The 11,929-nt window shown below is 38.5% G+C and overlaps 2 protein-coding genes across 2 annotated transcripts in view; both read left to right on the top strand.

Moving 5' to 3' along the window:
- Positions 1–4,701, top strand: part of LOC106524043 (clathrin interactor 1) — a gene marked incomplete in the record, with an annotated part of 17,805 nt that extends 13,104 nt beyond the window's left edge. Inside the window, 3 exon segments of the mRNA XM_014017676.1 lie at positions 581–903; positions 1,064–1,247; positions 2,643–4,701. Coding sequence (XP_013873130.1) covers positions 581–903; positions 1,064–1,247; positions 2,643–2,998 — 863 coding nt within the window.
- Positions 4,702–5,918: 1,217 nt separating this feature from the next.
- The window catches only part of tcerg1b (transcription elongation regulator 1b (CA150)), a gene marked incomplete in the record, with an annotated part of 15,147 nt that continues 9,136 nt past the window's right edge, over positions 5,919–11,929 (top strand). The window contains 5 exon segments of the mRNA XM_014017675.1: positions 5,919–5,990; positions 7,708–7,957; positions 9,980–10,132; positions 10,243–10,531; positions 10,901–11,143. Coding sequence (XP_013873129.1) covers positions 5,944–5,990; positions 7,708–7,957; positions 9,980–10,132; positions 10,243–10,531; positions 10,901–11,143 — 982 coding nt within the window.

Here is an 11,929-nt window from a genome sequence, read left to right as displayed (position 1 = left end):
GTCCATCACAGGTGTGTGATGGAAAGTGTGATGAAAAATCTTAGAATACGAAAACATTGGTGAATGCCACAAATTCTCCTAAATCACTCGTACGCACAATTTAAGAACAAATCTGTGCGTACGAATGGTTATTGCATGAGGCCCAATGAGTTTAAAAAAATGGAGGTTGAAATCWCATGACTGAATGACATCACGCCGACTTTGATAATATAGTCATAAACCCCTCTATCAAACTGGAATGGAGCACTCTGGGGGGCGGGGTGTGAAGCGTCTCATTTGCATTTAAAGAGACAGCTTCAAAACGAGTTGATCTGAGACACACCTCAGAAAAGGGGCGGGGCCCAAAGCATTGCAATTCCACTTTATTAGACCCCAACTGAAGGATTTAAATGTGAAAAAGAAATATTTAAAATCATATCTACTTTAAAGCGTACAGACCTGTAAAAAAAATCATTTTTAATATACATTTTTTGTTTTAAAAAATACTTAATTTTGTATTGTAGCTGTTTGAATAACTATTATTTATTTTTTTCTATCATGCTCAAAACCAACTAATCAATCATTACTGGCTTGTTCTCAGCTGCCGCGACACCCAGTGGAAATGGAGAATTTGGAGACTGGAGCTCGTTTTCAGGAAACCCTCCAGCTCCGTCTAACTCGGGTCCATCCCAGGCTGCAGGGGACCTGTTTGGCAGCAGCCAGTCGCCCACAACACCAGCCTCTAAATCCACCTCTGTCCCTCCATCTGCTGAGCTCCTGGACCTGATGAGTGGAGTTAACCATCAACTGACCAGCCCACATGCAACGCTCAGTGCTTCTCAGAGCATGACGTTCTCTTTGGGAGGAATGACACCAGGAGCAGCTGGTCCTATACCTACCATGCCTCACTCTCACTCTCAGCAGGTAGGAATTACATTTTTGTTAAAAATAAACTAGTTAAAAATTTCATCAAAATAACGATCTGAAACCTGATATGTAATTTAATGGTGTAGATTTACATGAACAATATATATTTTTTTCTAATGGGACACCTTGAGTTTTATGTGAAACATATTTGTTTCAGAACTTGGTGGGCCTGGTGTCTCAGCAGCCGATGGGACAGCAGCAGAAAGCTGGTGTTGGGGGTCAGGGGTCTTTAGGGTCAACGTGGTCRGACCCATCCGTTAACATCAGCCTGGACTTTCTTTCAGCGGGCCTCAACCCCACTAAGACCCCGCCTACTCTCAACAATATCATCCAGCAGCAAGGTAAACAGATCCATAACTTTGTCATTTTCTGATTGTTTTTGTTGTTGAAAATTGTTCCATTTGACTTTGTCTAAATAACATTTAGTAAACTTTAAACCTATGTAAATTTATCAGCTTGTGTAAGTGTCAGGGTTCCTGCAGATCCTTAAAAAGTCTTAAAAGTCATTGAATTTGTCCTGATGCCTCTCAGTAATCCAGGTAGAAAAAATCAAAAAGAAAAAAAAAAAAAGTAAAGTAATAAGTAAAATAAGTTCACCTGAAACTCATCAGACTGAAGAAGTCTCTTGGAGGAGAGACAAACCCATCCAGAGGACCTACTTATTTTTTCTTTTGAAGTCATTGAATTCATCAATTCAAAAATAAGACTTTAATTAGCCTTAAAATGTCTTAAATCAATCTTTCAGAAGTCTTAAAATGTTAACATATTGTAAATAGGATGATTGTAATTAATCTCAAATATTAAAATAATTGATAACATTTATTTTTTTTAATATTCACATGCAGACATTCCCCTTTGACATCACTTCCTGTTATTTCACGTGCAAATATCTCAACAACTGTCCATCTGAGCAATGTGAAATTTGTTTTCTAATATGTTAATAATGTTGTCTTTCCAAAAATGCATTCACTTTTCTTACAAAAATTTRATGTCWCAGGCACTTTAAGGTTTCATATACAGCAAATTGGGGTTAAGACCCCACTGTGGGTCCTAAAACTCCAAATTTTGGGTTGTTAGAGGATTTCCTGAAATTAAGTTAAGTTTAACACTGACTGCTAAGAATGTTTCTGCTATAGCTGATGAGGAAGCTGTTAGATATGGATAAATACMATTGGTCTATTAGCAATATTTGTATACTTCAACCAAAAATACTTTGATACATGAATTTTTGCCAATTTTTTTTTTGTCATTTGTGTTTATTACGAAATTGGTCTTAAATTTAATTTCACTTGGCATTAAAWAGTCTTAAAACAGGGTTCCCGCGGGTCCTTAAAAAGTCTTAAAAGGCAYTGAATTTAGCAATCCAAAAATAAAGCCTTAATTAGCCTTAAAGTGTCTTAAATCAATCKTTCAGAAGTCTTAAAAATAGGATGATTGTAATTCCTCTCAAATATTCAAAGAATTGGTAACATTTATTTATCTTTTTAAATAATTTATGGAATGCCCCTCGCAGCTAGTTGTTTTGTACAAAACAATGGCTAAAATTGTTGCTACCTGGGGTTTTTCTCCATGTGTGTTTATTGTGAAATTGGTCTTAAATTTAATTTCACTTGCCATTAAAAAGTCTTAGCTAGGCTTAAACTGTAGGAAACATGAATTTTATGACCTCTTTGTTGCACATTTTGAGCTTTTACAAAAGAAGCAGRTTAAATTTTGCACGTGTTTTTTCTGCACAGGGGTGCCTCCCGTCAACCTACTGGCCCAAAACTTCGGAGGACTGAACCTCAGCTCACCGCCCCATGTGACCCCCATCAGACCACCCACCAACCCCATGATGACGGGCGGCGCCATGACGATGGGCATGCCCGCTTCCCTGGCCATGGGTATGCCACCTTCAATGAGCACGGGTTTACAGGGTGGGATTCCTGTCAACCAGGGTATGATGGGAATGAACATGAGCTTGAATATGGGCATGGCCGCTCCGGTGATGATGGGCGGAGTACCAGGAATGGGCCTTACTCACTCCATCACCCCAGCTATGGTCCCGCCCAAACAAGATGCCTTTGCTAACTTGGGAAGTTTTGGAAAATGAACGTTTGCAAATGTGTATGTGTGTGTGTGTGCGTGCCTACAGGAGGACTGCTGTACTTGAAGACAGTTTTGCATGTTTCACTGTCTGCTTCTGCTCTCTGATGAGCCGGCACCAGTGATGGTCCACCAGGACGTAGCAGAACACCCACTGCTGCTCCTCAGCCTGTGGTAATCTGGTACATACAGTTATCACACAGAGGAAAAACAGAGGTGCTGTGAAGGTGTCAACACATAACCTATAGTCATTACTTCCCTCCCAGAAACATGTTTTGTCTTCACATGTTTTTATATAACCACCATTTATCCCCTTTTATTCTGTTTTTATCAGTAACTTCATCTAGAGTTCAGTCAGTAGGTTGGATCGGTGAAAAAGGCACTACTGYCTGAATTTTGCTTTGCAGCCTGAAATTGTTTTTAATATTTCAGAAWTTTTTAAGCCATTTCCCCTAACATCAGAAGTGAATCTGTAAAGCCTTTTTCAGACGTGTTCAGTTAATTTGATTAATTAAAGTGGTAATCAGGTTTGTTTTTAGTGCACCTCACAGTTTTATTCAGATACCCCTGTGACAGAGGTGAGGTGTTATTATCAATGAGGGCCACATTTTCTCAAATTATATCACACTTAATAATAACAAGCACTCCAGTCGAGGTTGAAACAATGACCTGTTGTACTTTGATTTGAGCCATATGTGTTTGGACAAAGTTAAGCTAAGAGTCCTGTTTTATTCTTGTTTTCCTGTTTTTTCTTTTGTAATAGGCAGATTACTTTAGATGCTCAGGAAGTTGGTCATTCTTGAAGAAAATAAAAACATGAACAAAATCTCCGTAAATGTCACCAGTTTCTTTACCACACAGAAGACATTTACAGCTGAGCTCTTCCTGAGTTGTTTTGGTATTTGAGTCAATGAATAAACTGCCAGTCAGTATTTCCTTCACTGTACTTTTGACTTTTTTTTTTGTATTTATGCAAACTTTTACAGGTATTTCATAACGATTACTGAGCCTTTCAGTGTTCTTTTTAACTCACACACATCTCTCTTGAACTTTTTTGCATGGGCACAATGCAGATGGAGGTGGAAAGAAATCAACATGACTGAAAAACACTAACCGCACAATAGATTTTATGTTRACCGCAGTGACGGGAAGTTGAATTTTTAGTAAATTTCTCACTGTCTCTTGAGTAAATAAAAATATTTTTTTGGCAGCAAGCATTTATTTTTCATCTTGCAGTTCACTTTGTGAACTCTTGCTACATGTGTTACAGACCTGCCCTACATTACGGCACACCGGCGTGGAATAAAACGCATAAAGTGACATTTTTGATGACAATTTCTTGGTAGCTTGCAACCAGGTCAATAGGTTTTAGGGGATTTTGAGTGATACTTGTGTGAGAAGTGAGTGTGGCGTTGTGTACGAGTATAGTTTTCTTGATTTGATGTGCAAACAGCTAATCAAAGCCTCCTGTCATTTTCTGAGGCGCTGTCCTCCAAATGACCAAATCTTTATTTTGTTACTCTCAGAAGGATAATTCCATAGCTTTTAGTTTTAATATTTTATTAGTTTAATTGTAAAGTTCATATGGGAGAATTACAGCTGATGTAATTTAATCGTGTTTTTTTCCCTTCAGTACAGATTTTTTTTTTATTTGATTGTATTCTATATTTTCTGTACTTCATTCAACATTAAATTAAATTATAACATTAAGCATTTGGTTTTTATCATTTTTTTATATTTATAAAATCATTTTATTTGAACAATGTTGTAGCATATAACAAATAATGCAAAGAAATACCCCAAGAAGAGAAATTGCTGAAGACTCTCCTCAGGGCAGAGAGCTGGAGGACCATCGAAACAACAGCGGAGCTCAAGAGTTCCTGCTTTTCCCTCACATGTTCTACTTTTGATTCAGCCGATGTTACTTCCGCCTAGCATCCTACTTTTACGCACTATTGGGGTCATTATTGCTATTCATCATCCTACCCATACTGTTCAATGCTCTTGATTCAAGGGATGAACACAAAATTTCTTATTAATCCATTCTGACTACCAATAAACTATAGTAATAATGATGTTTTAACATGCACTTTAACAAAAATAGAATCCCATTTCATTTTAAGCAGCATAATATATTTAAAAGGGGTTAAATAATGTGTTTTGACACACTCTAATAGTTTCAAAGTTCTTACAGCCTTTTTATGAATCWCATTGTCAGCAGTTACATACCTGGGGTGAGCCACTAAGGAGTGAGGGATCACTTTCCCCAGCAGAGTGCTTAACTTGGCTGCCGTCAGCAAAGAAACTGTAATTTTCTGTAATTTCCCTTCAYGGGATCAATAAAGTATCATTCATTCATTCAAACTGTGCAACAGATGCATTATATCCTGCAGAATACTTCAAAAAAAATCTGTGTTTCACCTCATCAATAGTGTTCCTAAATGTGTTACCCTAAGTTTAGTTTGTCAGCTAATAAACAGTTTTCAATACAAACTTAATTTTTCAGTGTTAGGTCTTTTTGTAAGTTCACTGAAGTCCTAGCTTGGAAAAGATTTATTAAAATTACAGRATTATTATAGTATATGTAAGACTTTTAAGGTAACACAGACATAATATCAAAACAACCTTCTTAGGAATTTATTATTTAGAAAATAGTTCTTGCCATATAGCAACACWGTGCACTAGTAGGTTGAAAGTTGCAACAAAAAATCCCAACATCACGACCAACTTGAATTAAAGACTCCGATTTGTCATCAATGAACAAAGCTACATTGAAAAAAAAAATGGAATCCAATCGGACCAATAAACGTTTAGTTAAAGAATCGCGAGAATATTATTATCCAATCGGAGCAAGGGACGCACGTTGATTGACATGAAAGATTAACCACTCACACAAAGAAAAACACTTAGGGGGGCGTTTCCAGGAAGAGACTTATTAACATTTCCCTTGTAATGGCGGACCAGACAGAGAACGAAAGTGTTGGGTTTAACGACAACAGGTCAGAAATTTTTTTTAATTGGACGAAAAAATAAATACGTGCAGATTGTTTTATCAAACGCACGTCAATATTTCATATGCAGATAGTTGAGGATATTTACGATGAATATATTGTGATAAATAACAGTTTTAGTTCTGAATGTAGCCACGCCAGCTAACTAGCTTGACGCTAACTAGCCCATGTTGCAGCTCTCTTGCTGCTGTCCGCTAGTAGCAGGCGGTAAACAGACTCTTTTCTGATCTGGCTGGCCTCTGCGCTTGTCGTATGTTCAGACTAYACAACTGTGAACAATATTACCTAGCTAGCTAAGCTTCAAAATATGTAAACATCTGCACAGAACTTCGTTCATTTAGTTAGGATTTTGAATGGAATGGGTTACTGTTAGCCATTAGCCTAACGCGACAAATAGATTTTTTTTGTTTTTAAATACGTGTACACGCACAGTTTCCATGAAATGCCCGAAAGCATGTGCACATAAGCAGACTTAAATGTTTTAGGAGTTGCTACTTGACGCAACACAATCCAATGTTAAAACAATTTAAATATAATGGTAAAATTATCCTGATTTACATGATGACGCTTTCTTTCCATAGCAAAACATTTGCTATCATCTGGCGGAGTTGATATGCTGCATAATTTGCACTTTATAGATAACCCTTGTTAGTTTTCCCAGTACTGTATTGTCTCTGAAAGCATTTAACGAGTGGTGGGCTTCTGGGATTGGGCCAGTTTCCTCACAAAAGCTGTTCAGATTTATCTAGTGCTGTAYCAAACGATTATTTTCTAATCGATTAATCGATTATTCAAACAAGTCTTTAAGTTATTCTGATGTGAGTGCACTGGAAATTTAMAWTTTTTTCATCAAATTAACAAGAACAGTTCTTTAATATTGTAATAGTTTCTGTAATTGTAACATTATTGTAATTGTAATATTTTCATGAAAAACTCACCACTCTTATGCCAATACGGTCGCAATGATGCATTTAGGTACCRAAATGGAATTGCAAGAACATTCACCTGGTGTTWATGTAATACAGCGAATCGATAATAAAAAAATCAGCGTCGACGAATTTTCATAATCGACATCATCGATTATTTCAACTAATCGGTGCAGCCCTGCTTGTGACGTCCACGGCCTACCCCAGTTAGCACTACTGTGCATGTGTGTCAAGGACAGAAAGGCAGATGTGGCAGTGGAAAAACAAAGTAAAGAATAAAAAAAACGATTAATCGATTATTAAATTTGTCATTGATTATTTTAATAATCGATTAGTTGTCGATTAATTGGTGCAGCCCTAGATYTATCAATTAAAGCTACGAGGCTTCACAAGTGATCATACCACAATGCAGGTTGATACTGTAGCATGACAGCAGTGAKGTACACTAAGATCTGCAGTTAATTTAAACATGAAAGCCACAAATAAGCTGGCTGCTCTTTATAAACATTGCTATTAAGTAAACTTCAAAGACTGTTAAATGCATATGAAGAAAACTGTTGTATCCAGAGTTATATTTTATATTCAACTCTAGTTGAGACTATTTATCAAATAAGTCCTTTCACACTGTCTTTTGCCAGACACCTCTTACAAAGGACCATTTAGGTTTTATTTTGCAATCATAACTTCTAAAGCTTGTTTTGTTATTCATTTTTTAGTTTTAATTGTAACATTGTAGTATCACTTTATTTGGTTGTAACTGTACAACATTGTTTTATTAGAATGGTGCAGCAGGCTGTGCGGTTCCGCAGTCCTGCCCCCGCGCCTGCTCCAGCCCCTGTGCCTGCACCTGCTCAGACTCCGGTGTTACGCGGCCCTCCACCATTACTTAGGCCACCGCCACCTCCCTTTGGAATGATGAGGGGACCTCCRCCAAGACCCCCATTTACTCGGCCACCCTTTGACCCTAACATGCCACCAATCCCACCACCAGGAGGCATGCCACCGCCTATTGGACCACCTCACCTTCAGGTGAAAACTTTGTATGCAATATGTAGGGCTAACTTCACACCAGCAGTGTAATGTGAGCATTCTTTCACATGGTTTTTATTTTAGCTCCCATGTCAATATGTTAATGCCTATTACATTTTTTTGATAACCAAAGTATGGTTAAGGTATTTTATGTGGGGGAACATCATGGAAAATATGTTTTAAATTTTTTTTTGTGGATATTGATTAGCTTTGTAGTTATCCACCTGGCTTTTTGTAGGGATGTGGATAAATTTTTAATCCTACACCAATATTAAATCTGACAGTGGATTCCAAAAGAATATTTCAAACCATTCAAAATAACACCAAAATCATGTGATTATCTCAAGTATGAGGGAAATAATTGATGTTTGTTTAGGTGAAATCAGCTCATGTTTTCTTGCTGCAGTTACAGCAGAACCAATGAGACCATTTCACCTTGTTTTCTATTTTTGTTCATAACTTACTCGATGTTCAAGATATCGCCATGAAATTTTAGGAAAAGATTCACATTCTGGTTTTTGTAGGAAGCATCTTGTATCCTAAAAAACTTAATAAAACTTAATAATAGCCAATGCGATAATATTACAAGGCAAACTGCAGCATCAAATCAACTTAATGTGTCTTAGAAAGCAAGGGAATTAAAACAATTTAAAAACCACGTGGACATCTGTTTTGTAAACAAAGCTCCTCAACCAATGGCAGTGTGTTAAATGTGTCAAGTGACGAAGACGAGCTTCAACACACTTTGCAACGAGCGCTATTCCGGATAAAAAAAAMCATACTTCGACGTTTCAAATCATTATCAAATTTGGAACAAGGGCAGATAAAAAAATGTTCTTCATGGCAGCTTATCTATTTAAGGGGTCACTAGAAAAATTCGGGTGATTTACTTTGATCCTATTTTCAAAAAATTGTCTCTTCAAAACGCATCAACAAAAATTAAAAACTCAAAGACGAGGCTGTAGCTAACTACCTGACATCAGCACGCTTTGTTGAAACTCGTAGAAACGAAGCAGGAGGAAATTATAAGCAAACGCACGGAGCAGCCTTGCAAAATCTGGTCACAGCAGTTTGGGAAGAAAATGGCAGCAGCTGCTGGCGAGATGTCAACATCCTGACTTTTTGCAAAGAAACACAAATTGGCTTTTGTTTGTTCAWGTATGCCAACATAACGGTAACATTCACATTGTCATTCTGGTTTTCATTGTCATTAATTCCTAAATGTGGTTATCTCTGAAAGGTGCAGCACTGATGCAGGAAGCTCCTGAAATTTGAGACTCCATAAAACTGCTGAAAAGCTAGACGGCTGATTATCTGATGAAGCACTTTCTTTGTGCCTCTTCAGTCATATTTGTTGCATTTCATTCCTTAGAAATTGAAAGCTAACATCTAGATCAGGGGTGTCCAAACATTTTGTCACATGGGCTTAAATCATACTTGAGGGCCAAAAATATTTTTCCTTTACTTGCTCAACAATAAGCTAAGCATTGAATCCTTTAATTAAACAAAATAAAGTAGTCAGATTTATTGCTGGAAATGGATGCATAAATWGTTTTCTAGGTTTCCCTTATTGAAAGAAAATTTGCAATTTTCTAGGTTTCAATTGGGGGGAAAAAATAACCCAATTTAGTCAATTCTTATCAATAAAATCAGGATTTATGCCACCCTTGATTGAAAAGGCTTCCTGTATTCAGACAAATTTAATAAATTAATTAAAAGCAGATTGGAGTCAGCCTTTGAGTAGAAGTCACTATAGATAAATGTGAAAAAAGCTAAGAGCCTGGTTATTTAAAGACAAATAGTTGATATTGTTGCCAATATTTGTTATTATAAGATTTTTCTTTGTTTGTGATAAATTTGCCCTAATAATAAATCAAACGCCTGTGTCAGGGGGACAAATTTGTTAACAAATTAGTATACTTCTTGAACTGAAGTCAGGGGCCACAAATGCCCCACCAGGCCACACTTTGGACTTCTTTAATCCAGATTGTATCTTTTATTTATCGATTTATTTATTTGCAGAGGCCTCCATTTCTCCCCCCTCCCATTGGGAACTTGCCGCCTCCTCCTGGGATGTTGTTCCCCCCTGGGATGCCCCCTGTTCCTTCATCTGGAAGCCCCGCTCTTAACCCCACAGAGGAGATCTGGGTGGAGAATAAGACATCTGAAGGAAAGGTAGGATGGGAGGCTTATGTTGGCTCATATCAGGGCCCACACTTGCTTCCACACTGAGGCTGATCCAACTAGTTGACAAACTTTTCCATCATCTTTTCTGTCTCCCACAGACGTATTACTATAACGCTCGGACCAGAGAGTCTTCATGGAGCAAGCCAGAGGGTGTGAAGGTCATCCAGCAGTCTGAACTCAACCCTCTTCTTGTGGCGGGGGCTTCAGCTGCAGGTTCAGCTTCAAATGTGGGTGTGACTGCAGCCATCAGCTCCAGCAGTGGCAACGCTACAGCTAGCACAGCGGGGGCAGCCTCCCCCACTCAAGCTCCAGCCTCCACCCTGTCCCACTCACACACCTCCAGCCCCGACTCCACCACCACACCCTCGCCCTCTGTGTCCATCGCAGGTAAACTCAGGTTCAAATCAACAATGTTTTCATGCACGCTTAGACTAAACTTCACTCGCTTTGGATGTTATCGTCCATTAAATGAACGTTATTAGCCGTTATCAGTCCCATAGAATGGCTTCAGACTGTCAGCTGGTTAATATGAGGCATAAAGCCACTAAGGTAAATTTTAGAGAAAATAAAGTAGACCGGACTCTGGCGGTAGCAGATTGTTGCATTCCAACGTATATGTCACTGGTAACCCACTAGGGGGCACTGTAGGGACAGTCTGAAGCCATTCTATGGGACTGATAACCACTAATAACGTCCATTTAATGGACTGATAACRTCCGAACCGGCTGAAACTTAAAGCTTTTTTGTTCCCATCAGCCACCGTTGTAGCAGACCTCGCCCCTGTTGCCACAGTGACCTCGACTGTTGCTGTGTCCCCAGTCACCGTAGTGACTGTTTCCACGGTGCCGTCACCCGTCACAGCTGTTCAGACTGTGCCACTGCTGCCTGCAGCTCTGCCTCACAGTGTGGCCCAGCCCACTGCAGCCATACCTGCCTTCCCCCCCGTCATGGTGCCACCTTTTCGGGTTCCTTTACCAGGCATGCACATCCCTCTACCGGGTGAGTCACACAACAGTTGTAGAAACGTTGTAACTAATACCTCAGTTAGAGATGTTGTACATTAATTAAGGCTGCTTTGAGCCTGATTTTTCAGTGTTTTGTCTTGTTCAGTTTGCAATTGTTGCTGTGTGGGTCATTGTAGCGTCACTGACACATACTGGTGGAAAGGACATGGAGTGCAATGATCAGTTTGTTGTTTCTGTTTAGAGTAGAACTGATTTCAGAATGAATGGATCTCAGTACACAAGGTGTTCACGCCCTGTAGTTCTATTTATTTTCTAATTCCTGCAACTTTTGCTGGCTAAAATGGTTGCTTTAGAAAAACAAGATCCAGGTTGAAGTGTCTTTTTGAAAATTCTAAATAAGCAGTATGAGTGACAGAAAGTTCCATCACATTTTCTTAAAGGGATCCCCGATTAGTTGTAACATTAGACTATTTGATAAACATATATTTTAACTGTAAAATAAAGACTGTAAAAATACTGTCGGCTGTTTAGTTTTGTAAATTTTTGAAAATATATTTTAATACGGACTGAGACATTTTATTTACACACAAAGCATTCTGGGTAAATGATGACGTGGATAGGTCCTCGGTGTGAGGCTGCTAGCGAGCTATATCCACCCTGAAGGTTAATCTTGGACAATATCTGATGATCGACTCTTTTAAATGAAACCAGAGAGCGTTGACAGAGAGGAGAAGGTAGAAATGACTCAGGCCTGTAACTGAAAATATGGATGGAGGACCTCAGTTTAGCTTGTTTGTCGTGCTTGCTTGCAATCCAAGCA

Source organism: Austrofundulus limnaeus, unplaced genomic scaffold (assembly GCF_001266775.1).
Source record: "Austrofundulus limnaeus strain Quisiro unplaced genomic scaffold, Austrofundulus_limnaeus-1.0 Scaffold174, whole genome shotgun sequence".
Lineage (NCBI taxonomy): Eukaryota > Metazoa > Chordata > Actinopteri > Cyprinodontiformes > Rivulidae > Austrofundulus > Austrofundulus limnaeus.
This window is presented reverse-complemented; position numbering and strand designations above follow the sequence as displayed.